Genomic DNA, 22,268 nt, shown 5'->3' with positions numbered 1-22,268 from the left:
CAGCAGGAGCCCGGGCCCTCGGAGGTTTATAAACTGAATGGTGGGTGTAGAATCTCCACTGAGATTCCAGTTCAGCCTCTGACACATGAAGCACCCCAGGCCCTGCTGACCCGGAGTCCTCATTGGTTTTGACCGCGCTGTCTCGGAGAACATCCGCCCTCATGTGATTGTGCTTGTGTGTTTCCCACAGTTACTCCTTCAAAAACGCACTGTGCTAGACTCATTAATGAGGGAAGCAGCAGGTAGGGATAGCTGGTCCAAAGGAGAAGGGGAGGGATCAAAGTCTGTGTCATCAGGGAAAGAAAGGATGCTGAAATGAGACTGGAACGGTACATACGAAGGTGGTTAACGTCCTACAGGGTCATAAAACCCAAACTTTTCCCTCCTGCTCAGCTTTAAAAAGATGGGATATAAGGAGCCTCTCCAGAGTTTTATCAAGCTCTAACTTGGTGAGTAGGTTCTAAAGATTTATGTGGACTTGGGCATCAGGGGCAGGAGGTGGCCCGTGGGAAGTAGCACTCGCCGGCCAGCTCAGCTTAGCCTCCTTAGGGTAGGGATGGTCAGGGGCAGGAGGTAGGAGACACATGGTTCAGGGCAGACCAGGCTTGGAACAAACAAAAGGGGCTTCCATATCTGCACTGCTTCTGTCCCAGCCACCTTTGGCTTAATCAGTTGAGTTATTACCTAAAGACACAAATCGAGGATCTTACAGAAGCTCTGAAGCTTGGGATAAGTAGATTTTTTTTTTTTCTCTTTGGAAGGCGGGGGAGGGTGTTGAAACACAGAAAAATATATTGGGGCCAGATATAAGTAGAAAGGCTCCTTCCCTGAGCTCTGAAACTCCCTCCTGCCACCACACCAGTGGGAGCATGGCGCCCCACCCACACCTCCAGCAGCGCGGTGAATCACAGTGCTGTTTGTCAGGAGAAGTATTTTTAGAATGTATAAGTGCCATTGTCATGAGTGGTTTTAGAAATGCTTGTTTCAGGATGGATGAAATGAAGCAAGGGTGGCCTTAGGTGTTCAGGCTGTAGGCCTCCTCCCCAGCAATTTCTAGAGAGAGGCACAGGTTATCATCATTTTAAAAACTTCCGGAAAGACGACAGTTTGGCAAAGCCCCTTCTGAACATGAGCAAAAGAGCCATTTTGGGCTCAGGCTCAGGTCTGGGTTCCCAGCAAACCCCAATTCCTTTTTTTTTCTTTTTTAGACAGCATCTTGCTCTGTTGCCCAGGCTGGAGTGCAGTGGCACGATCTCGGCTGGCTGCAACCTCCGCCTCCTGGGTTCAAGTGATTCTTGTGGCTCAGCCTCCCAAGTAGCTGGGATTACAGGCATGTGCCACCATGCCAGGCTAACTTTTTTTTTTTTTTTCAGTAAAGATGGGGTTTCACCACGTTGGCCAAGCTGGTCTTGAACTCCTGGCCTCAAGTGATCTGCCCACCTCGGCCTCCCAAAGTGCTGGGATTCCAGGCCTGAGCCACTGCACCAGGTCAAACCTCATTTCCTTTGCCATCAGGGGACTGTGTGCGAAAGCATAGCCTAGCAAGAAGCTGCTGAACAGCCAGGTGAGGGAGGGCAAGAGGAACTGATGGCAAAAAGGCAAACTGGATCCCTACCTCACTCTAGACATCACAGTCAATTCTAGGAATTATAGCTTTAAATAGAAAAATTAAATACACAAAAATAAAACAGAACAGTTTCACAATCTTGGGCAGGAAAGCATTTATAAGCATTACACCAAAGGCTGAAGCCATAAAGCAAAAGAATGCTGAATTGGCTATAAAAATTTTTAAATTTGGTGTCATAAACAAAGCTAAAAATAAATAACAAGCTGGAAAAAATTTAATGTATGTCAAAAAGTTATATTTCTAGTTCTTTAAAAAAAAACTCAATAGAAGTAAACATAGCCAGGGTGGAGAATGTGGACAGGCAATTCATGAAGAAAGCCCTCTTAGTGACCAAAAAATATACTTTAAGAAGTTAAACCATATTATAATTCAAAAGAGGGGTTCTAATTTTAGCATCTCAAATTTAAAGGGTCTGAAAACTCAGCAACACCAGTATCAAAAGGGTAGAAGGAATCTGATGCAATCCTGATGGGATTCCTGCAGAGGAATTTGACAGATTAGTATTAGGCAGTTTTAACATTTTGCATCTTTTTCTTTTTCTTTTCTTTCTTTCTTTTTTTTTTTTTTTTTGAGACAGAGTCTCGCTCTGTTGCCCAGGCTGGAGTGCGACGGTGCGATCTCAGTTCACTGCAACCTCCGCCTCTTGGGTTCAAGGGATTCTCCTGCCTCAGCCTCCCGAGAAGCTGGGATTACAGGCGTGTGCCACCATGTGCCACAATAATCATTCTTATAGCTAAGTCTTTCCCCACAGCAGCAATCATCACTTTAAAGTAAATCAGAGATTGGCAAATTACAGACCCCGTGAGCCAAATCTAGGAGCCTGTTATTGTAAATAAAGTTTTACTGGAACACAGCCACACCCATTTGTTCACATCTTATCTGTGGCTGTTTCCACACTGCAGTGGCAGAGCTGAAAACTTGCCATGGAGGCCAAATGGACTGCAAAGCCTAGAATACTTACTGTCTGTCCTTTACAGAAAAAATTTGCCAACCCGTATGGTAAATTCAGGCAAATGGAGACTGTTTTATGAGAAGGATGCAAAGGCTGGGCACAGTGGCTCACGCCTGCAATCCCAGCACTTTGGGAGGCCAAGGTGGGCGGATCACGAGGTCAGGAGATTGAGACCATCCTGGCTAACACGGTGAAACCCCATCTCTACTAAAAATAAAAAAAAAATTAGCTGGGCGTGGTGGCAGGTGCCTGTAGTCCCAGCTACTCAGGAGGCTGAGGCAGGAGAATGGCGTAAACCTGGGAGGAGAGCTTGCAGTGAGCCGAGATCGCACCGCTGCACTCCAACCTGGGCGACAGAGCAAGACTCCGTCTCAAAAAAAAAAAAAAATATATATATATATATATATACACACACACACACACACACACACACATATATATATATATATATCCAACAATAAGGAACTGGTATATAAATTTGGTTGTCTTCATGTGATGAAATATGTTGCCATTTAAAATTTAAAATGGCAACATGGTTACCTTGTTATATAGAATTAAGTATTATAGAAAATAGCATAGAAATAAACTACTAAAATATAAAGAGAGTTTAATGGGCCAGGCATGGTGGCTCACGCCTATAATCTGAGCACTTTGGGAGACCGAAGCAGGCAGATTATCTGAGGTCAGGAGTTCGAGGCCAGCCTGGCCAACATGGTGAAACCCCATCTCTACTAAAAGTACAATAATTAGCTGGGCATAGTGGTGGATGCCTGTAATCCCAGCTATTTGAGAGGCTGAGGCAGGAGAATTGCTTGTACCCCAGAGGCAGAGACTGCAGTGAGCCGAGATCACGCCACTGCACTCCAGTCTGGGCAACAAGAGTGAGACCCTGTTTCAGTAAATAAATAAATAAATAAATAAAATAAGGAGAGCTTAACAAGGTTATCATGACAAGATTAACACCAAAAATGAAAACCAATCCTATACATCAGTTGTAACCAATTATAAAATATCATAGCAAAAAGATCCTACACATATCAGCAATAAAAACTCCAAAATATAGTCACCTTAAGAAGAAAGTGTGCATAACCTATTGAAGAAAATTATAAAACTTTCTAGCCTGATGCAGTGGCTCATGCCTGTAATCCCAGCACTTTGGGAGGCTGAGGCGGGCGGATCACCTGAGGTCAGGAGTTTGAGACCAGCCTGGCCGACATGATGAAACCCCATCTCTACTGAAAATACAAAAAATTAGCTGGGCATGGTGATGGGCACCTGTAGTCCCAGCTACTAGGGAGGCTGAGGCAGGAGAATCGCTTCAACCTGGGAGGCGGAGGTTGCAGTGAGTGGAGATCCAGCCATTGCACTCCAGCCTGGGCAATAACAGCGAAACTCTGTCTCAAAAAAACCAAAAAAACAACAACAAAAAACTTTCTTAGAGGGCATAAAAGGCCAGAATAAATAAAGAGAGATATATATTCCTGGATGACAGAATGCAATATTGTAAAGAAGCCAATTTCCTTCAGTTAATGCACAAATTCAATTTCAAACATGATCTCCAGCAGGATTTGTAAGAGAGCTTGACAAACAGGCTGTTCCAGAAGAGAAAATATGTAAGAATAACAAAAAAGGTATTTTTTTGTTTGTTTTGTTTTTATGTGTATGTGTGTGTGTGACGGAGTCTTGCATTGTTGCCCAGGCTGTAGTGCAATGGTGCGATCTCAGCTCACTGCAACCTCCACCTCCCAGGTTCAAGTGATTCTCCTGCCTCAGCTTCCCAAGTAGCTGGGATTACAGACGTGCGCCACCATGCCTGGTTAATTTTTGTATTTTTAGTACAGATGGGGTTTCATCATGTTGGTCAGGCTAGTCTCGAACTCCTGACCTCAGGTGATCCACCTGCCTCGGCCTCCCAAAGTACTGGGATTACAGGCGTGAGGCACCGCACCTGGCCTGAAGGAAGAAAAGAAGGATGAGAGAGCCTTTCCCTATCAGATATCAAACTATGAAGCAAGAGTAACTGAAACTATGGCTTTGGCTTAAAATTAGGTAGACAAATCAATATAACAGACTAGAGTCCAGAAAGAGACCTACGTTTATAAGGCAAGTTAGCCTACAATAAAGATAACATTTCAAATTGATTGAGAAAGAGGGACTATTCAACGTTAGGAACTTAAAGCACTGGCCATATTGAGGAAGTAAGAGTGCCAGATCTCTACTCCCACCAAAAGCAAAAATAAGCTCCAGGTGAATCAAAGAGCTAAGCATAAATACTTCTTTTTCTCAAAAGTATCTGAAAACGATATATAGAAGAATATGTTTATAGCCTGGAGGTAGAGAAGGCACAAAATGATACACAAAACGTAAATGGCATAAAAGGACTGATAAATGATGACATCAGAATTAACATTCTGTGTAATAAAACGCTCCCAAAACAAGATTAAAACACAAGCAAAATGCATAAAGATTGATAATCAGCATATATAGAGATTTCAACCTGTTGCTGTGGCTCACACCTGTAATCTCAGCACTTTGGGAGGCCGAGGTGGGCAGATCATCTGAGCACAGGAGTTCAAGACCAGCCTGAGCAACATGCAAAACCCTGTCCCTACCAAAACAAACAAACAAACAAAAACAAAAATTAGCTGGGCGCAGTGGCATGTGCCTGTGGTACCAGCTAATTGGGGGGCCCAGGCAGGTGGATCACTTGAGCCCAGGAGGCAGAGGTTGCAGTGGGCTGAGATTGTGCCACTGCACTCCAGCCTGGGCAGTAGAGCGAGACTGCCTCAAAAACAAACAAACAAGCAAAAAACAGAATATACAGAGATTTCTTACAAATCAGTAAGGAAAAGACAAACAACCATATTGAAAACGGGCAAAGAATATGAATAATTCGTAAAAGCAGAAATCCGGCTGGGCGTGGTGGCTCAAGCCTGTAATCCCAGCACTTTGGGAGGTCGAGACGGGCGGATCACGAGGTCGGGAGATCGAGACCATCCTGTCTAACACGGTGAAACCCCGTCTCTACTAAAAATACAAAAAACTAGCCGGGCATAGTGGTGGGCGCCTGTAGTCCCAGCTACTCAGGAGGCTGAGGCAGGAGAATGGCGAGAACCCGGGAGGCGGAGCTTGCAGTGAGCCGAGATCGCGCCACCGCACTCCAGCCTGGGTGACTGAGAAAGATAAGAAAAAGATGGTCTGCCTCCCTAGGAAGCCGGGCAGCACAGAGGATTGCAGCAACGGGCTTTCCTCCCCCCAGGCTGCTGAGCCGGAGACCAAAAGGTGGATGGATGGCTTCCAGGGCTGGCGAAGGCCATGGGAAAGGGGCACTCTCATATACTGCTTGGATGATAGGCACGGTACAGGCTTTGAGGAAGAAAATTATATCTGTATCTATTAAAATACAAAATCTACATACCCTTTGATACAGCAATTCCACTTCCAGATATCTAGTCTTAGAAATACTTAGACACACTCAAGGAGCATGGATAAGGATGCTTGCTGTGGGTGCTGTCCTGGGGGTGAAAAGGAGGAGCTCAGCCTGAGTCCTGCAGCCACTGGGTGGACATGGGGCTGGCTGTCATGAGAGGTGAGGTTCGGGCGGTGATAGAGGGTGCAGCGCCCCCAGGAAGCTCATTGCAGGTCCTTCTCCTTTGGGCTGGGGCAGAAGGAGCCAGGGAGGCTTCCTGGAGAAGGTGGTACCTAAGTAAATTTTTTTAAAGAGAAGGGATCTCACTATATTGTCCAGGCTGGTCTCAAACTCCTGGGCTCAAGCAATTCTCCCACCTCAGCCTCCCAAAGTGCTGGGATTATAGGTATGAGCCACAACTCCTGCCAAGTAAGTCTTAAAAAGGTGAGTAGACGTTAGCTCCTGACAAGTAAGCGGGAAGGAGGATATCCTAGGACAAAGACAACACTCATGCAAAGGCTCAGAGGCAAGAGAGAACGCGGCTTGCTCAGAAAACAGGGAGTGGTTTGGTATCGCCAGTTTTAGGTGTGAGACGCACCACGGTGAGAGATGAGGCTGGAGCAGTGGGTAGGAGCTGATGTTGGTTTTCATCCACCAAAATGAGACAGGTCCAGGAGTGGGGTGACAAATCAGAGCAGCAACAGGGACGGCTCAAACATGGTATCTGGTGGAGAAGGAGGGCCCGAGGACAGGGAGGGCGCCCTGGTGGGGTGTTAGCAGTGAGCTACGATGGGAGGAGGCAGGGTGGAAGTGGAGTGACTTCTGATGGGAGGGAGGCAGGGGTGGGTGGCTACAATGGGAGGGGAGGCAGGGTGAGTGGGTGACTGCGATGGGAGGGGGAGGCAGGGGTGAGTGGGTGACTGCGATGGGAGGGGGAGGCAGGGGTGAGTGGGTGACTGCGATGGGAGGGGGAGGCAGGGGTGAGTGGGGAACGTAGGACTCCAGGCAGCTGCATGAGGGGGCGCTGTGGATGACTCTCTGGGTTGGAGGCTACTGACACCATTTGCTGGCATGGTGGCTACACAGGAGGGCAGGTGGCCGGATGCCCTCTCCATTTAATGGGGTTGCCTGTTAATCCACCATGGGGTGGGTGAACGGGGCCCACGGCCTTACAGCGCTTGCAGGGTTAGGGTTCACATCACCACCTGCCGAGGGGTGGCCACGGGCCCCTAGCAACTATCCCATTGCCTTTAGCACCCGAGTGTGGTGCTCTCCACATGTCTCCATGCCCCCTCCCCACAGGAGCCCCTATAGCATATGGACTGGGTGCTGATGGGCAGCCTGAGCAGGACAGTCTCAGAGGGACTCCCAGGGCGATTCCAGGGACCCCAGGCATGGGCCCAGGGACCCTGGGGAGTCCTTCAGGACACATCTAGCATTCCCTTTGACCAGAAGCAAATTTCCCTGGGTCAGGAAACTCGCTCAACAGCCTGCTCAACAGTTGGGGTTCCCAAGACTCAAAGTTTCCCTGTGCCAGTGTTTCACAGGGCTCTGGGGACGCAGGTGGAGCCACATCCAGTTAGGTCAGGAACTGGTGCATCCAGGCATCAACTGCCTGGGATAGACTCGCACTGGCCTGAGGTCTGGACAGCAACCCCAGGGGTCCCTGACTGATGTCCAATGCTAGGGGATTCTCGGGGCCTGGGAGGGGGATGAGAAGGGCAGGGCACTCTCAGGGGCCAGGTGGCAGCGGCTCGCCCACCAGCCAGCACTCAAGCATTCACTGCTTTAACTATGAGTCACATCCAGTGGTGACATCAGAGGTCTCCATCCACACCCTGGGAGGAAGGGGGTGTCCCCAAAAGACAGGCTTCATTTCCCAGCACACAAGCACAGCACAGGGGTGGAGCGCCTGCCGTCCCATCTGTGTGTCATCCCCACACCTCCTCAAATCATGCCTCAGGTTTGCATTCCCTGGGGGCATCTGGAAAGCCCACTTAGTGATCCAGGCACCGCTTCTTCTCGGTCTCAGACTGACCCCTAGGGGACAGCTAAGACACAGCAGGGCGCCGAGGGCCGGGCCTGAGAAATTCGGACCTGCCCGTCTGGCCCACTCTGACACCTCATCTGCAGAGCTGTGGTCTTGACCCTGCTACTACAGGAGCCTGAGCCTGGAAGGGGACTCATTCACAACCCAGAAGCCGTCTGCTCGGTCAGGCTGGTCTTTGGATTGTGCCCCCTTCCTCTCCCTGCCAACACACAGGAGCCCATGGTGGGGAACGGAGCCCAGGTCAACCAAACAGCCCCAGCGAGTATAATGAACAAGGCTGCCACTGTGTCCCCACCGACTGCCATCTCACTAGGCTGTGGTCGCCCAAGCCAGGGCCAGGCCTCCATGGAGGGCAGAAAGCAGTTCACCCACGAGAAGCTTAAAACCCAAAGCAACAAACACCTATAGGCTTGCAAAGTCCCATGAACAAATGAGGAGAAGCACCAGGCTTGCTGAGATAGGCTGATGCGGTCTTTCTTTCTACTTTCCCATAACCTCTAGACTTTGGAGGAAAACAATATCAGTTTACAAAAAAGAGTACCTTGGTGGAGGTCCGCTCTTCTGTGCCCCCTGCTCACCTTTTCTCCACGTGCCATCTTTTCCAGAGGTGTGAATGGCAGAATGTGGGGACCACAAAAGCAGCCAAAGACTGCAGGGAACACGCCATCCCTACCCGCACTCCCCACCCACCCCAGGCCTCGGCTCCACTCTGCCCTGCAGTTCTTGGGGCAGGGCTTTACTTTGACATAATTTTGCAACACCAGTATCCAAAGGTAAACTGAAAAATGCAAACGGTAACTTCAGCACTATTTTCTTACAGCAGCAGGTGGTGAGGAATTAGCACATATTAGGGGTCTGTCTTCCCACTGAACTTTCACAACAGACCCTCCAGATTGGCGTGGCAAGCCCTGTTTTACAGCTGAGGACACTGAGGCTCAGAGGGGTTGAGAAGAATGTGCTCGGGTTCCATGGCCTGTCCTGGGTGGCCCACGTGGGTGTGGACCCAGTCCTGCACACCTCTGCACGCTGCCTCCCGCTCAGCAATCCAGGAAGGGCCTCCCCACAAACTTCCTGGGGAACTCAGTATTTGTCCCACAGTAGGGGTCCTCTGCCCTAAGCCTGGTTCCATTAGCTGGCCCCAAATACATATTCAACCCCTCCTTGCTGGACCCATCAAGACAGGCCTGGAGCCACCACTGCTGGCACGGGCATGGGCCTGGAGCCCAGCTATCTCCACGCATCCCTGAGGGCTCTTGCTTTGAGCACAGCAGCCTGAGGCCTAGCCACAGTTGGTGCCTGGCTTTGGTCTCTGCCGCCGTGGACTGGCAGCCCTCAGCACTGGGTCCCTCTCTGTGGACTGTCCCTCTTCCAGTCCTGCCCAGGGAACCCAACCCTGGCCCTACGACCCAGCTGGATTCCAAGAGGCCTACCATCGGCCAAAGCAGCCTCTGGGGTCCTGGATCTCCTTCAGCTATAAACATACTCATGTTTTGGGGGCCGGAGGAGGCACCTATCAGAACTGGGGAAAAGGATTGGGGGTTGGACTCGGTGAGAAATCAAAATCATTCTCCTCTAGTTTTGGGTGTCGCCACCAGGAGGGACCTCGCTGGTTGTCAGCTTGTGCACCTTAAACTATTTCTCTGTAGGATGAAGCTGCACTGTTTGGAAAACTAGTTCAAAGTTTTATAAGAAACACACCATTAGGTGATGATAACAGTAAAACAGAGCCTTGGGGACTGTGGTCTTTGTCCCACTTCCGGATACAGAGCTTCAGGATGGGGCTGGTCACCAGAAAGACCAAGTATACAATGAGGTGGGAACTTCCTCACCTTCCCACCTACCCCCAACCTCCAGGCACAGGAGACGGGCTGGAGACCGGCTTGTAAAAACTGTTTTAGGTTTGGAGATGAGTCTGGCTCTGTCACCCAGGCTGGCTGGAGTGCAGTAGCACAATCACAGCTCACTGAAGTCTCAAACTGCTGGGCTCGAGGGCTCCTCGCACCTCAGTCTCCCCAGTAGCTAGGACTACAGGTGTGCACCGCCACATCCAGCTAATTTTAAATTTTTTTGTAGAGACAGGGTCTCACTATCTTGCCCAGGCTCATCTCAAACTCCTGGGTTCAAGCTGTCCTCCTGCCTCAGCCTCCCAAAGTGCTGGGATTACAAGCATCAGCCACCACGCCAGGCCTACAAATTCTCGAACAATGAGATGCAGAGAGCCTGGGTGCTGGTAGCACAGTGATGTGCTGGGAGGCAGTGTCCCTGAAGGTACGGAAGCTCTGCACCCCCGCTCCCCATACCTTGTCTTGTACATCTCTTCTGTGCGGCTATTCCTGAGTTGTACCCTTTGTAATACGCTGATCATCATAAGTACAACCATTTCCTGAGTGTTTCCAGTAAATTACCCAGCCTGAGAGAGGGGGTCCTGGGAACCCTGTGTTTGCAGTTATCCAGGAAGAACCGCAGCTGGCATGGGAAGTGGGGCAGTCTCATGGGGCTGGACTTGACTCGTGGAGTCTGTGCTAATGCTGGGTAGTTAGTGGCAGGTGGAACTGACTGCTGGACACCAGTTAGTGTCAGAGAATTGGAGAATTCATTGTTTGAAAACAAATAAACAGGAAGCGTTCACCAGAGAGCGATGGTGCAGGAGAAGAAGAAACAATTCCAGTCCTGCCTCCCCTCCACTTGTCACTTTCCCTGTCTGGAACTCAGTTTCTCCTCCGTGCCACAGATGGGGAACAAAGTTGCTGGGAGGGGACCCCCAGCTGTTACACACTCTGCTGGGGCTTCCCAATGGGGCCTCAGGGCTCCTGTTCCAAAAACTATTTCTTGACTTTGATGCTCAAGAAGGGTCCTCAGAGGGAGGTTCTGGATCCTCCCAGATACTGAAAATGGAGCAAAGGCGAGACCAAGGAGGAGGCAGAGCCATGGAGGTCCTAGAGGTCCCCCAAGCCTTACCTGCTCCACACAGTCTGGGATCTCTGGCGCGCATGGCAGAGTCCCGGCGCTCTCCACCGATAGCACATCCTTCAGAAGCTCCTCGCACCCTGTGCAGACAGGCAGACAAGGGACGGTGAGAGGTTGAGCCTCAGCCTGGACGGCTGCTCTGCTTCTAACTAATGGGCATGGGGTGGGAAGGGCTGAGGTGGGGTCCCAAGGCTCCAAGAGGCCCGCTGAGCATTGGAAGGCAGGGATGGAGCCCAGGCAGTGGGGAACTCGGCTCAGGGCACTGTGCAGGGAGCTGCAAGAGGCCCTTGTCCTCTGGGACTAACTCCCACACGCAGAGGGCAGGCTGGGGACACAGGGAAGAAGGAGGCCCTCCTGAGGGAGGGGACCTAAGGCAGTGCTGCCCGCTTGGCTCGCAGGGACTCCTAACAACTCTGCCAGCCTCTGGAGAAAGCAAACACACCCATTCCTCTGAGCTGGGTGCCCTCTGCGTCCTGCAGACCCTGGGACATCCAGGACAGGGCCGCTCCAGGACAGCTCCAGTTCCTGCTGACTCTGTACACGGCTGGCCTCGCTCCTGAGTTCCCAACCAAATGCCCCAACGTTGTACTGAACACGGGAGGGGGACCCGACAAAACGCCTGGCACAGGCACATGGCAGGTGCAGCCTGCAGTGGCCCATTGTCAAATCCACGCAGAAAACCTCCCCTGGGTGCCTTCTGTGTTCTGTGCCCCCTGCACCGTGTATTCGTTTCCCTTCATCCCTCACCCTGCATCCTTCCACCCTCCCAGGGTTCACAGGCACCCCACAGAAAAGGGCTCACCTTGATCTGAGCCACAGACAGGAAACCACGGCTTCCTTTACAGATAACCAGACACCCTGGGACTCCAGAAGTGACTGCATTCTCTCTGCAGCTAGTGGGGAGGCCTTAGCAAGCCCACCTGGCTGCTGATCTATGCCACTGTCTCAGATTTTTTTCTTTTTTGAGACAGGGTCTTACTCCGTTACCCAGGCTGGAGTGCAGTGGTGTGACGTCAGCTCACTGCAGCCTTGACTTCCTGGGCTCAGGTGATCCTCCCACCTCAGCCTCTCAGGTAGCTGGGACCACAGGCACACACCAGAATGCCCAGCTAATTTTTCTGTATTTTTTGTAGAGACGAGGTTTCGCCATGTTGGCCAGGCTGGTCTCAAACTCCTGGACTCAAGTGATCCACCTGAGATCAAGCGATCTGCCTGCCTCAGCCTCCCAAAGTGCTGGGATTACAGGTGTGAGCCACCGTGCCTGGCCTTCCCTGTCTCAGATAAACAGCTTAGTAGTAAGTGAGTGGCCATATTCTGATTCCTGCAAGTTTCTCACAACTGGCCTTTGAATTTTGGGGACAAGACAGAGGGATTTATAGTGTCCCCCTAAAGCTGGAAGGGGGAGCAAGTAAGAAAGGCAGGAATTAGGAAGAATTAAGAGGAAGAGAGGGCAGGGCATGGAGGCCTGTAATTCCAGCACTTTGGGAGGCTAAGGTGGGAGGGCCACTTGATCTCAGGAGTTCAAGACCAGGCTGGGCAATGTGACGAAACTCCATCTCTACTTAAAATACGAAAATTAGCCCGGCGTGGTGGTGTACCTCCTGTAGTCCCAGCTACTCAGGAGGCTGAGGCAGGAGGATTGCTTGAGCCCAGGAGGTTGAGGCTGCAGGGAGCCATGATAGTCGTACTGCGCTCCAGTAGCCTGGGTGACAAAGGCAGACCCTGTCTCAAAAAAAAAAAAAAAAGGAGGTGGGAGCAGGGAGGACACAAAAGCAGCTCAGAGGGAGGCGGGCAGTCGGGTGACCAGCACTTTGTCCAGGTTTGCCCAGGAGACTCCTTGGGTTTGGTCATCCCAGAGCGGGAGACAGAGGAAGACGACAGAAAAGCAAGGAGGGAGGCTTTCTCCAGAGGCAGGCAGACAAGGGGAAGGGCAGAAGTGACCTCCATGGGTGAGACCACAGCCCCCACGGCTGGGACAACTGTGTCCTTCTCTCTGCCCCGCCGGAAGCCAGAGGCAGAACCGATTTCTGGCCCATCCTGGGCTCTGGGAGCCCTGTGGGGAGGAATCCAGGCTGGGTCCCAGCCACACCAGCTTCCCCAGCTGGGCAGGGCCTGAAGCACGTGGGAAAGCCTCCCCAGAAGGCCTCACCTTTCATGGCGAACACCCCCCGGCAAAAGTCCTTGAAGTTGATTCTCCCCAGGTCGTTGGGATCCAAATATTTCACAAGTTTTTCCACCTGTGGGAAGGAAGCAGGGACAGGTGTGAGACACCCAAGCATCACCCGAAGACTCAGGGAACTGGGACGGGGAGGCCGAGAGGGAGGGAGGGACACCAGTGTCCCCGCCCCATCCTCTCCCCTCACCCTGGGGTCAGTATCGGCCACGGGGCCACTTTATTCTCCCCATGGTGACAGACAACTTGGGCGAGGAAAAGCAGAGCCAACACCAGCTCCCCCGTGAGCGCACGGCTTCAGGGACCGAGCCTCCTTCCCCCAGGGGCTGCACACTGAAAGCCAAGGCTCTGCCAATGTTTTAAAATTGGTTTCTTTCATACAAAATGGACACAAACGCATTGTAAAAGACCTAGAAACCCCACCGTTTCTCTTGTTCTATTTCTTGTTCTAGGCGCTGGCTAGATGGGGAAACTCACTGAGATGGACACTGGTGGCTGATGTACTTTTCTGTTCCATTTGTACCTTGCACTTCAATAAAGAGTGTTAAATGAATAAGGAAGTAAGCTTTAGCCTGGCAGAGTCAGACATCCCTGAGGTTGGAGTTTCTCTCCCGTGTAATAGTAAGTAGGACAGAAACAGTTTCCATGCTGCTTGGTGTGTACAACCCACATTGTTAGTGGCTGTAACATATTCTGCCCGGTGGGTTCATCATAATCTACTTCACCACCCCTAATAGCTGGGCATTTTGGTTATTTCCAGCTTTTTGCTTTTATAACTCATCTTTGGGGGTTCCTGCAGCTGTATGGATGAACCATCAACCCCCGGCCTCTCAGATTCTTGACTGTCTTATTGCCTCATATTCCACCTCAGGCACCAAGTCCCTTGGTCAACCCAGTCATCACCCCCTCCAATCCCACCCATCCGAATGTCCCACTCCCTGACCCCATCCTCCCTCCCTTCCTGCCACTGCAGGGTTCTTCAGCATCACTGGGTCTGCTCACTATCACTCACGTCCAATCTATCCCACCACTGTATCCCACAGCTCCCTATTTCCCACACCACCCCAGGGGCCCCACCTGGTCATAGCCATCATCCTCTCTCTCCTGGACCATGCAAGTCTAACTGGATCATGTCACCCACTCCTCTGCTTAAAACCTTCCAGTATCATTCCACCACACTTAGGATAAAAATCCAAAGTCCACAGCACAGCCCATGAGGCCCCATGTGATCTGACCCCTTCCACTCCCTCTCTTCCCATACTCTTCATCACTCACTGTACTCCAGTCGTACTGGCCTTTGGTCAGCTCCTCAAGCAAACCACCACACTCTTCTCTGCCCCAGGGCCTTTGCACATGCTATTCTCTGTATCTTGCACAGCTGTCCTCCCCATTCATCATGTCAGTTCATCCTTCAGGTCTCCCTTTGTACCTGTATGAAACGTCCCTCCCCAAGACAGGTCTGTCCTGACCACCCGCATCGATTCAGGACCCACCCTGCTGCTATACTGTCTTATAGCATCCTATACTTTCCCTTCAAACTATTTGTTGCAACTTGCTATTTATTGTTAACTAAAAAGAGATTGACATGGAGGGTTTATTTGGGAAACAAAGAATTGCAATTCTTTGTTTGGGGGAGGGGGCAGCTGCAATGCTGAGGAGGCTGGCAAAAAGTCACTTTCCTCCTTCACTGAAATTTTGCAGGTCTTTCCTGAGAGTCCACTAGGTACCAGCAGGTTCAGGGGGGTTCACAGAAAGAATGTGGCATGGCCCCGCTGCCCTTCCCTCATCCCAGACTCACACCACAGTGGAAGGTACAAGGGATCAGGACAGCCCTGAAGAGCGTCCCAGGAGGCAAGTGGAGGAGAGGATTCTTCTTTTTTTTTTTTTTTTGAGACGAAGTCTCGCTCTGTCGCCCAAGCTGGAGTGCAGTGGCGCGATCTCAGCTCACTGCAACCTCCGCCTCCCAGGTTCAAGCAATTCTCCTGCCTCAGCCTCTCCTGAGTAGCTGGGATTACAGGCACCCGCCAACATGCCCAGATAATTTTTGTATTTTTAGTAGAGAGGGGGCTTCACTATGTTGGCCACGCTGGTCTCCAACTCCTGACCTCAGGTGATCCGCCCACCTCGGCCTCCCAAAGTACTTGGATTACAGACATGAGCCACCGTACCCGGCCAGGAGAGGACTTTTTACGGAGGATTTCTACAGAAAGTTGTTTTCAGAGGCAGCTCATTGGCTGGGCAGAAATCCTAGATTGCAAAGCCTTTCTGACTGGTGAGCTGGTTAGGGTACTCGCAGCTGAGAAATGCTGGAGGCTGGCAGATCACGACCTCGGTTGCGCATCCAAGTCTTTTGGGATATTGTGTGGCTGGAACTTTAGCAGGCGTGAGTATCTCCCGACCTCACTGCAGAAAGTCTTAGCCTTAGTTTCTCCATATTCTTTCATGTAGTTGTATGTGTGTGGGATAATTTGATTAATTTATATCTTCTCTCTACAAAGTAAGCTCTCTAAGGGCAAGCACCCTGTCAGTTCTGATCACCACTGTATACCTGGTCGCTTGCACCATGACTGGTACATAGTAGAGGCTTCATAATATTTGTTTTTGCTCACACCTACAATCCTCTCCAAGGTCAGGGCTCTGCCTTCAAGGCGGAGATTGCAGTGATCCAAGATCACGCCACTGCACTCCAGCCTGGGTGACAAGAGTGAAACTCCGTCTCGGAATAATAATAATAATAATAATACATTTTTTAAGAGCCAGGTCCTCACGCTATTGCCCAAGCTGGAGTGCAGTGGCATGATCATAGATCACTGCAGCCTCATATGCCTGGGCTCAAGGGATCCTCCCACCTTAGCCTCCCAAGTAGCCGGGACTACTGGCACGCCACCACGCCTGGCTCAGAAGCCTGCTTCTAAATCTAAAACTGCTTCTAAAACTTAGTGGCAGCCCTCCCACAGCACCTATACAAGCATTCATTCATTCATTCATTCATTCATTCATTCATTCATTCATTTACTTATTCAACAAGTGATGACTGAGCACCTCTTACATGCCGGGCACTCTTTCAGGGGTTGATGGTGGTAGGTGCTGGTTCTGCTGGCTAGCCACACATACACAATAGTGCACACACATGTGTACATGCTCACATTCCTTGTCAGGCATCTTGCCGCTCCCCCTAATAATTACCATCAGTATCTATAGCACAGCCAGGCCAGGATGAGCTCTCTCCAGAATCTGCTCAGGCTGGGCTGCAGATGATGGATCTGAGGGCACCTGGGGCCTGCAGAGCACAGCATGCAGGAAACGGCTCGCTGTCACTGTTGTCAGTGTTCACGCCGTTACAGGCAGACTCACCAGCACACCACACCGCCCATAACAGGCACCGAAGCCAAACCACGTTGGGGATTCATCTATTTATAGGGACCATGTTTTTCTTGCATGCCCACAGCGTGGCAGCTGCAGCAGGGGTCTGAAGCCTTGGTCACTGCCGGTGGCCTGGCACCATGGGGCTGTGCCCAGTGGGCTTTGGAAGGTGAGCAGTGGACAAAGAGGGCCCCACCCTAACCATCTTCTCCCTGCCTGGAACCTGGAAGCTCTGTGCTTGCGTCTTGATTCCGGCTGACCCTGCTTTTCCACTCTGGTGTGAGTCTGGGATGAGGGAAGGGCAGCGGGGTCGTGCCACGTTCTTTCCGTGAACCCCCCCTGAACCTGGTACCTAGTGGGCTCTCAGGAAAGATCTGTAAAATTTCAGTGAAGGAGGAAAGTGGTTTTTTGCCAGCCTCCTCAGCATTGCAGCTGCCCCCTCCCCCAAGCCATGCCAGCCTCTGACACTGCCAGGCAATGACGTGACTTCTGAGAATAGCAATGCCCAGGTGCCACCTGTAGGGCTGCAGGGGAGCCCACCCACCATCCCAGCTGGCATTCTGCCTCCTCTCGTCCTGCCTTCACATCGCTGGCATTATAGGGGGTCTGTGAATGTGGGGATGGACCAGGGCACCCTCTACCCCCAGCCTCCCGTGCTCACACCTACAATCCTCTCCAAGGTCAGGGCTCTGCCTTCATTATTTCCGAAGCAAGTCAAGGGTGGAGTCGGCCACAGAGTGCTGCCTGACTGATGAGGACCCCCACCTCAAGTCCACCTAGGAGGCAGGAGTGCAGGGATTTGGATTCTGTAACCTCTGTGTCCACAACTCCCTGGGGCTGGGAGACACTGGCGGGTGAGCTGTCCATTCCTCTGCCAGCAAAAGCTTACCTGGACAGAGGTGGGGTGGGGTTGTTTGATGACAGGCAGATAGATGGGGTGCTGAGGGCCACTGCATGTTCCCCGGAGCACCCGAGCCATGGCCCAGGCTGTGACCTCTCTACAGCTGCTCTCACAGGGCTCTTCAAAGAGCTACAGCCCCAGAGTGGTGGCCACAAAAGTGCCAGACCAGCCGGGCACGGTGGCTCACGCCTGTAATCCCAGCACTTCAGGAGGCTGAGGTGGGTAGGTCACCGGAGGTCAGGAGTTCAAGACCAGCCTGGTCAACATGGAGAAACCCCCATCTCTACTTAAAATACAAAAATTAGCCAGGTGTGGTCATGTGTGCCTGTAATCCCAGCTACTCGGGGAGGCTGAGGCAGGAGAATCGTTTGAACTGGGGAGGTGGAGGCTGCAGTGAGCCGAGATTGTGCCACTGCACTTCAGTCTGGGTGACACGGCAAGATTCCATCTCAAAAAAAAAAAGGGCCGGGCGCGGTGGCTCAAGCCTGTAATCCCAGCACTTTGGGAGGCCGAGACGGGCGGATCACGAGTTCAGGAGATCGAGACCATCCTGGCTAACACAGTGAAACCCCGTCTCTACTAAAAAATACAAAAAAACTAGCCGGGCGAGGTGGCGGGCGCCTGTAGTCCCAGCTACTCAGGAGGCTGAGGCAGGAGAATGGCGTAAATCCGGGAGGCAGAGCTTGCAGTGAGCCGAGATCCGGCCACTGCACTCCAGCCTGGGCGACAGAGCAAGACTCCGCCTCAAAAAAAAAAAAAAAAAAAAAAAAAGAGGCAAGGCACACTGATGTCTTGCCCTTTAGAAAACAGGTGTGAAATTGGGCCAGGGGCGGTGGCTTACACCTGTAATCCCAGCACTTTGGGAGGTCAAGGTGGGCAGATCACTAGGTCAAGAGATTGACACCGTCCTGGCCAACATGGTGAAACCCTGCCTCTACTAAAAATACAAAAAAAATTATCCGGGCATGGTGGTGCACGCCTGTAGTCCCAGCTACTTGGGAGGCTGAGCAGGAGAATCACTTGAACCCGGAGGTAGAGCTGAGATCACACCATTGCACTCCAGCCTGGGCAACAAGAATGAAACTGTCTCAAAAGAAAAAAAAAAAAAGAAAGAAAAAAAAAACAGGTGTGAAATTATTAGAACAAGGCATGCTGGTTATTAGCAATATATACCATCACCACAGGCTCAATGATTTTTAAAATAAATAACAGCATCATTTATGCGGCGAGGTACTGCGAATGCTTGGAGTCCACGGAGGCTTCATACATAGTCTCATTTAATCCTCACAGCAACTTAACAGTAGCTATTATTATAGTCTCCCATTTTAAATTGAGGAGACTGAGGCTCAGAGAGGTTAAGACATTTAGACAAAGTCACTGTAGGGGTAACCCCCCCCTTTTTTTTCCTCTTTTTAAAATTTAAAATTTTTGCCCACCTGTAGTGGCAACTCTTGAACTCAGGTCTTACTGACCCTGAAGAGTCAGCCGCTGCTCCCTGTTGCCTTACTGGGCCAGAGACTGTCACGGGGCTGTCTGCACTGAAGTGTTGTTTCTATCCCCTGGTGCCCTGTGCATCAAAGAAGCTTTACCCACTATGGTGAGGACCCCTCGCCTTTGATCACAAAAAGTCTCGACCTTCCTGGACATCGGGTAACCTTTTGCCACAATTGGTCCTCTGCTGGACACATGCCGCTGACCCAGCCCATCATTCCACAGTCAGTGAAGCCAGGTCCCAGGGAGGGAAGGGGCTTGCCCAAGGTCACACAGGGAGTATAGCAAATAGCCACCCCATGTGGTCTTCGTGGGAAGCCTACACCCCAGGCAGGGGAGCTGGGGGCCGTCCCCACCCCGGGGCACACACCATGTGTGGCTCCTGCTCTGGCTCCCCGGCCAGGAGAGACCGGCTCACCAGGCCTGGCAGGCGTTGCAGGAGCAGCTGTTGTCGCTGAAGCACACGCAGCTGGGCCCCAGCTTGCTGCCAGGGAAATTGGTTGTTCACTGGAAGTAAAATATTGATCTTTCCTTTTTGGGGCCACTCAATTACCAGGCTTCCCCTTCTATTTCTGTTGTCTTTCTCTTTGAGCTGATTTTTTCCCCTGAACTCAGTCCCCTGGGTCACATCTCTTCTAGCTCAGACCAGATGATGTTAAAAAGCTTCATTGCCATTGCCGTCTGATTGATTACCAGCCAGACACTCCCTGAGCCCATGCCCAGCCACCCACGCCTCCCTAATTTCAAGGTCTGAAGGCCAGACGGACTCAAGCAAGCCATTTGCCTTTCTGAAATCTCAGCTGCCTCATCTGAGCAAGCGAGATAAGCCGGCTTATCTTGCCGCCGTGAAGCTGTCTGCAAGGCAAGGTGCCTAATAAACGTTAGCCATTACTCACAGGAATCAAAGCAAATGCTTAGCGAGCCTTCTTTTGCCAGGCACTGTTCTGAGCACTCTATGCATATGAATTTGTTTAATCCTCGCCACCACCTGGGAAGTAAATACTATTATTATTCCCATTTTACAGGGGAGGAAACTGAGACATAGAAAGGCAAAGTCATTCAGAGTTAAGGTCACATACTTTGTAGGAGATGGCTGAACACAAGAGGCCTGGTTCCAGAGTTCATGCCCTTAGCCAGTAATTATTATTATTTATGCTAAAATAATTGCAATCACTATTATTATGCTGACAGGTTTAAGGGCTTGCTCTGACCACAGAAAGAATAAATCTGTATTCTGCTCTCTTTTCATCTGGAAAAACTGATATTGGTACTGACAACCTTTGCTTAAGAATTTGAGTCTTAAAAGAAAAATTAGGCCAGGCACAGTGGCTCACACCTGTAATCCCAGAACTTTGGGAGGCCGAGATGGGCGAATCACCTGAGGTCAGGAGTTTGAGACCAGCCTGGCCAACATGGTGAAACCCCATCTCTACTAGAAATACAAAAATTAGGCTGGGTGTGGTGGTGTACGCCTGTAATCCCAGCTGCTTAGGAGGCTGAGGTGGGAGAATCACTTGAACCTGGGAGGCAGAGGTTGTAGTGAGCCGAGATCATGCCACTGCACTCCAAGCTGGGCAACAGAGCGAGACTCTGTCTCAAAAAAAAAAAAAAAAAAATTAGTCAGGTTTGGTGGTGCGTGCCTGTAGTCCCAGTTACTGGGGAGGTTGAGGCAGGAGAATTGCTTGAACCCAGGAGGCAGGAGGTTGCAATAAGCCAAGACTATGAATCCATCTCGAAAGAAGGAAAGACAAGAAAAGAAAAGAGAAAGAAAGAAAGGAAGGAAGGAAGGAAGGAAGGAAGGAAGGAAGGAAGGAAGGAAGGAAGGAAGGAAGGAAGGAAGGAAGGAAAGAATAATTTTGACACACTGTGCCACTAAAGCAGAGGTGGCCAGCTAGCATCTCAGATGTGGCTTGTGGAGAGACTTAAAATTAGATGCCAGTATTTAAAGCCAAGCAAGCCTCCTGGTTCTGGTTAAGATGGAGTGAGCACACTACAGTCTAGCTTTCCCGTTGATTATAACTAAAAACTCTGACAGGAGACATAAAACAACTACACAAGGACTCTGAAAAGTGAATAGCGGAAGTTGAATTGAGGAGGAAAATAAAAACTTTAAGTAAGACAAATATGATGGTGAGCTTTCTTAGTTTTTCTTTGCATATTTTCTGACCTAGACTCAGTAGCCCAAATCCCAGAACTGTGCAGCAGGTGCACAGAGAAAAAGCTACAGAAGAAATTCTCTTTCTGATGAGAAGCTGGGGAAGGGGGGCCTCTTGGGAAAAATCGAGTGGGAAAAGTGCCCTGGGTCTTTTTTCTCTCCAAGCTGCCTCCCTACAAGGTAAAGCCTATCCCAAAGGTTAGGTGGCGGCAGCAGCCGTAGCAGTCACACAGGGGAACCTAAACTCCGAGAAAGGGAAAATCTTTTGCCTGGAAAAAATGAGAAAAGGGGGCCCCTGGGAGCTGGATAGGGCAGCATCACAGAAAGAAAGGAGCTTGAGAATGTGATCCCATAAAGTTGTCATATTTGAGGTCCTAGCCTACTCCTAAGCTGCACATACATGGAACTGACCCCAAATAACCTACCAAAGACTCTGAGAACTGAACTACAGTGTAGACCGAACAGACTGGCCCCTGGAGTATGTATACTTGGGGTGGATCTGAACAGCACTGCAAAGGCTTTGAAAAGTGAACTCACATTGAAACTATAACTCACAGAGGGCAGGCTGGGATCTGAGGCATCAACCTAACTGATTCAAAAAGCAAACGGACTGGGCACAGTGGCTCATGCTCGTAACCCTAATGCTTTAGGAAGCCAACGTAAGAGGATTGCTTGAGGCCAGGAAGTTGAGGCTGCAGTGAGCCATGATCGCACCGGTGCACTCCAGCCTAGGTGACAGAGCAAGTCCCTGTCTCAAAAACAAACGAATAAACAAAGAAAAAACTGACATTCTTCAGAGGATTTTAACAGGACCCAGAGTCTTATAGTATTCCAAATGTCCAAGACACAATCCAAAATTACTTGACATACAAAGAAACAGGAAAAGCTGACAACAATGTATAAGACAAAAGACAATAAGGCTGGGCATGGTGGCTCACGCCTGTAATCCCAGTTCTTTGGGAGGCCGAGGTGGGTGGATCATGAGGTCAGGAGATCGAGTCCATCCTGGCTAACACGGTGAAAGCCCGTCTCTACTAAAAATACAAAAGACTAAAAGAAAAATTAGCCTGTAGTCCCAGCTACTCGGGAGGCTGAGGCAGGAGAATGGCATGAACCCGGGAGGCAGAGCTTGCAGTGAGCCGAGATCGTGTCACTGCACTCCAGCCTGGGCGACAGAGCG

At 50.7% G+C, this 22,268-nt stretch overlaps 1 protein-coding gene across 1 annotated transcript in view; it reads right to left on the bottom strand.

Moving 5' to 3' along the window:
* The window catches only part of RAB11FIP4 (RAB11 family interacting protein 4), a 146,928-nt gene that overhangs the window by 93,804 nt on the left and 30,856 nt on the right, over nucleotides 1–22,268 (bottom strand). Inside the window, exons 2-3 of the mRNA XM_003912567.4 lie at nucleotides 13,155–13,242; nucleotides 10,997–11,085 (exon numbers count right to left, since the gene is read on the bottom strand). Of these exons, the coding sequence (XP_003912616.1) occupies nucleotides 10,997–11,085; nucleotides 13,155–13,242 (177 nt within the window). The remainder of the gene's footprint in view (nucleotides 1–10,996; nucleotides 11,086–13,154; nucleotides 13,243–22,268) is intronic.

Source organism: Papio anubis, chromosome 17 (assembly GCF_008728515.1).
Source record: "Papio anubis isolate 15944 chromosome 17, Panubis1.0, whole genome shotgun sequence".
Taxonomy (NCBI): Eukaryota; Metazoa; Chordata; class Mammalia; order Primates; family Cercopithecidae; genus Papio; species Papio anubis.
This window is presented reverse-complemented; position numbering and strand designations above follow the sequence as displayed.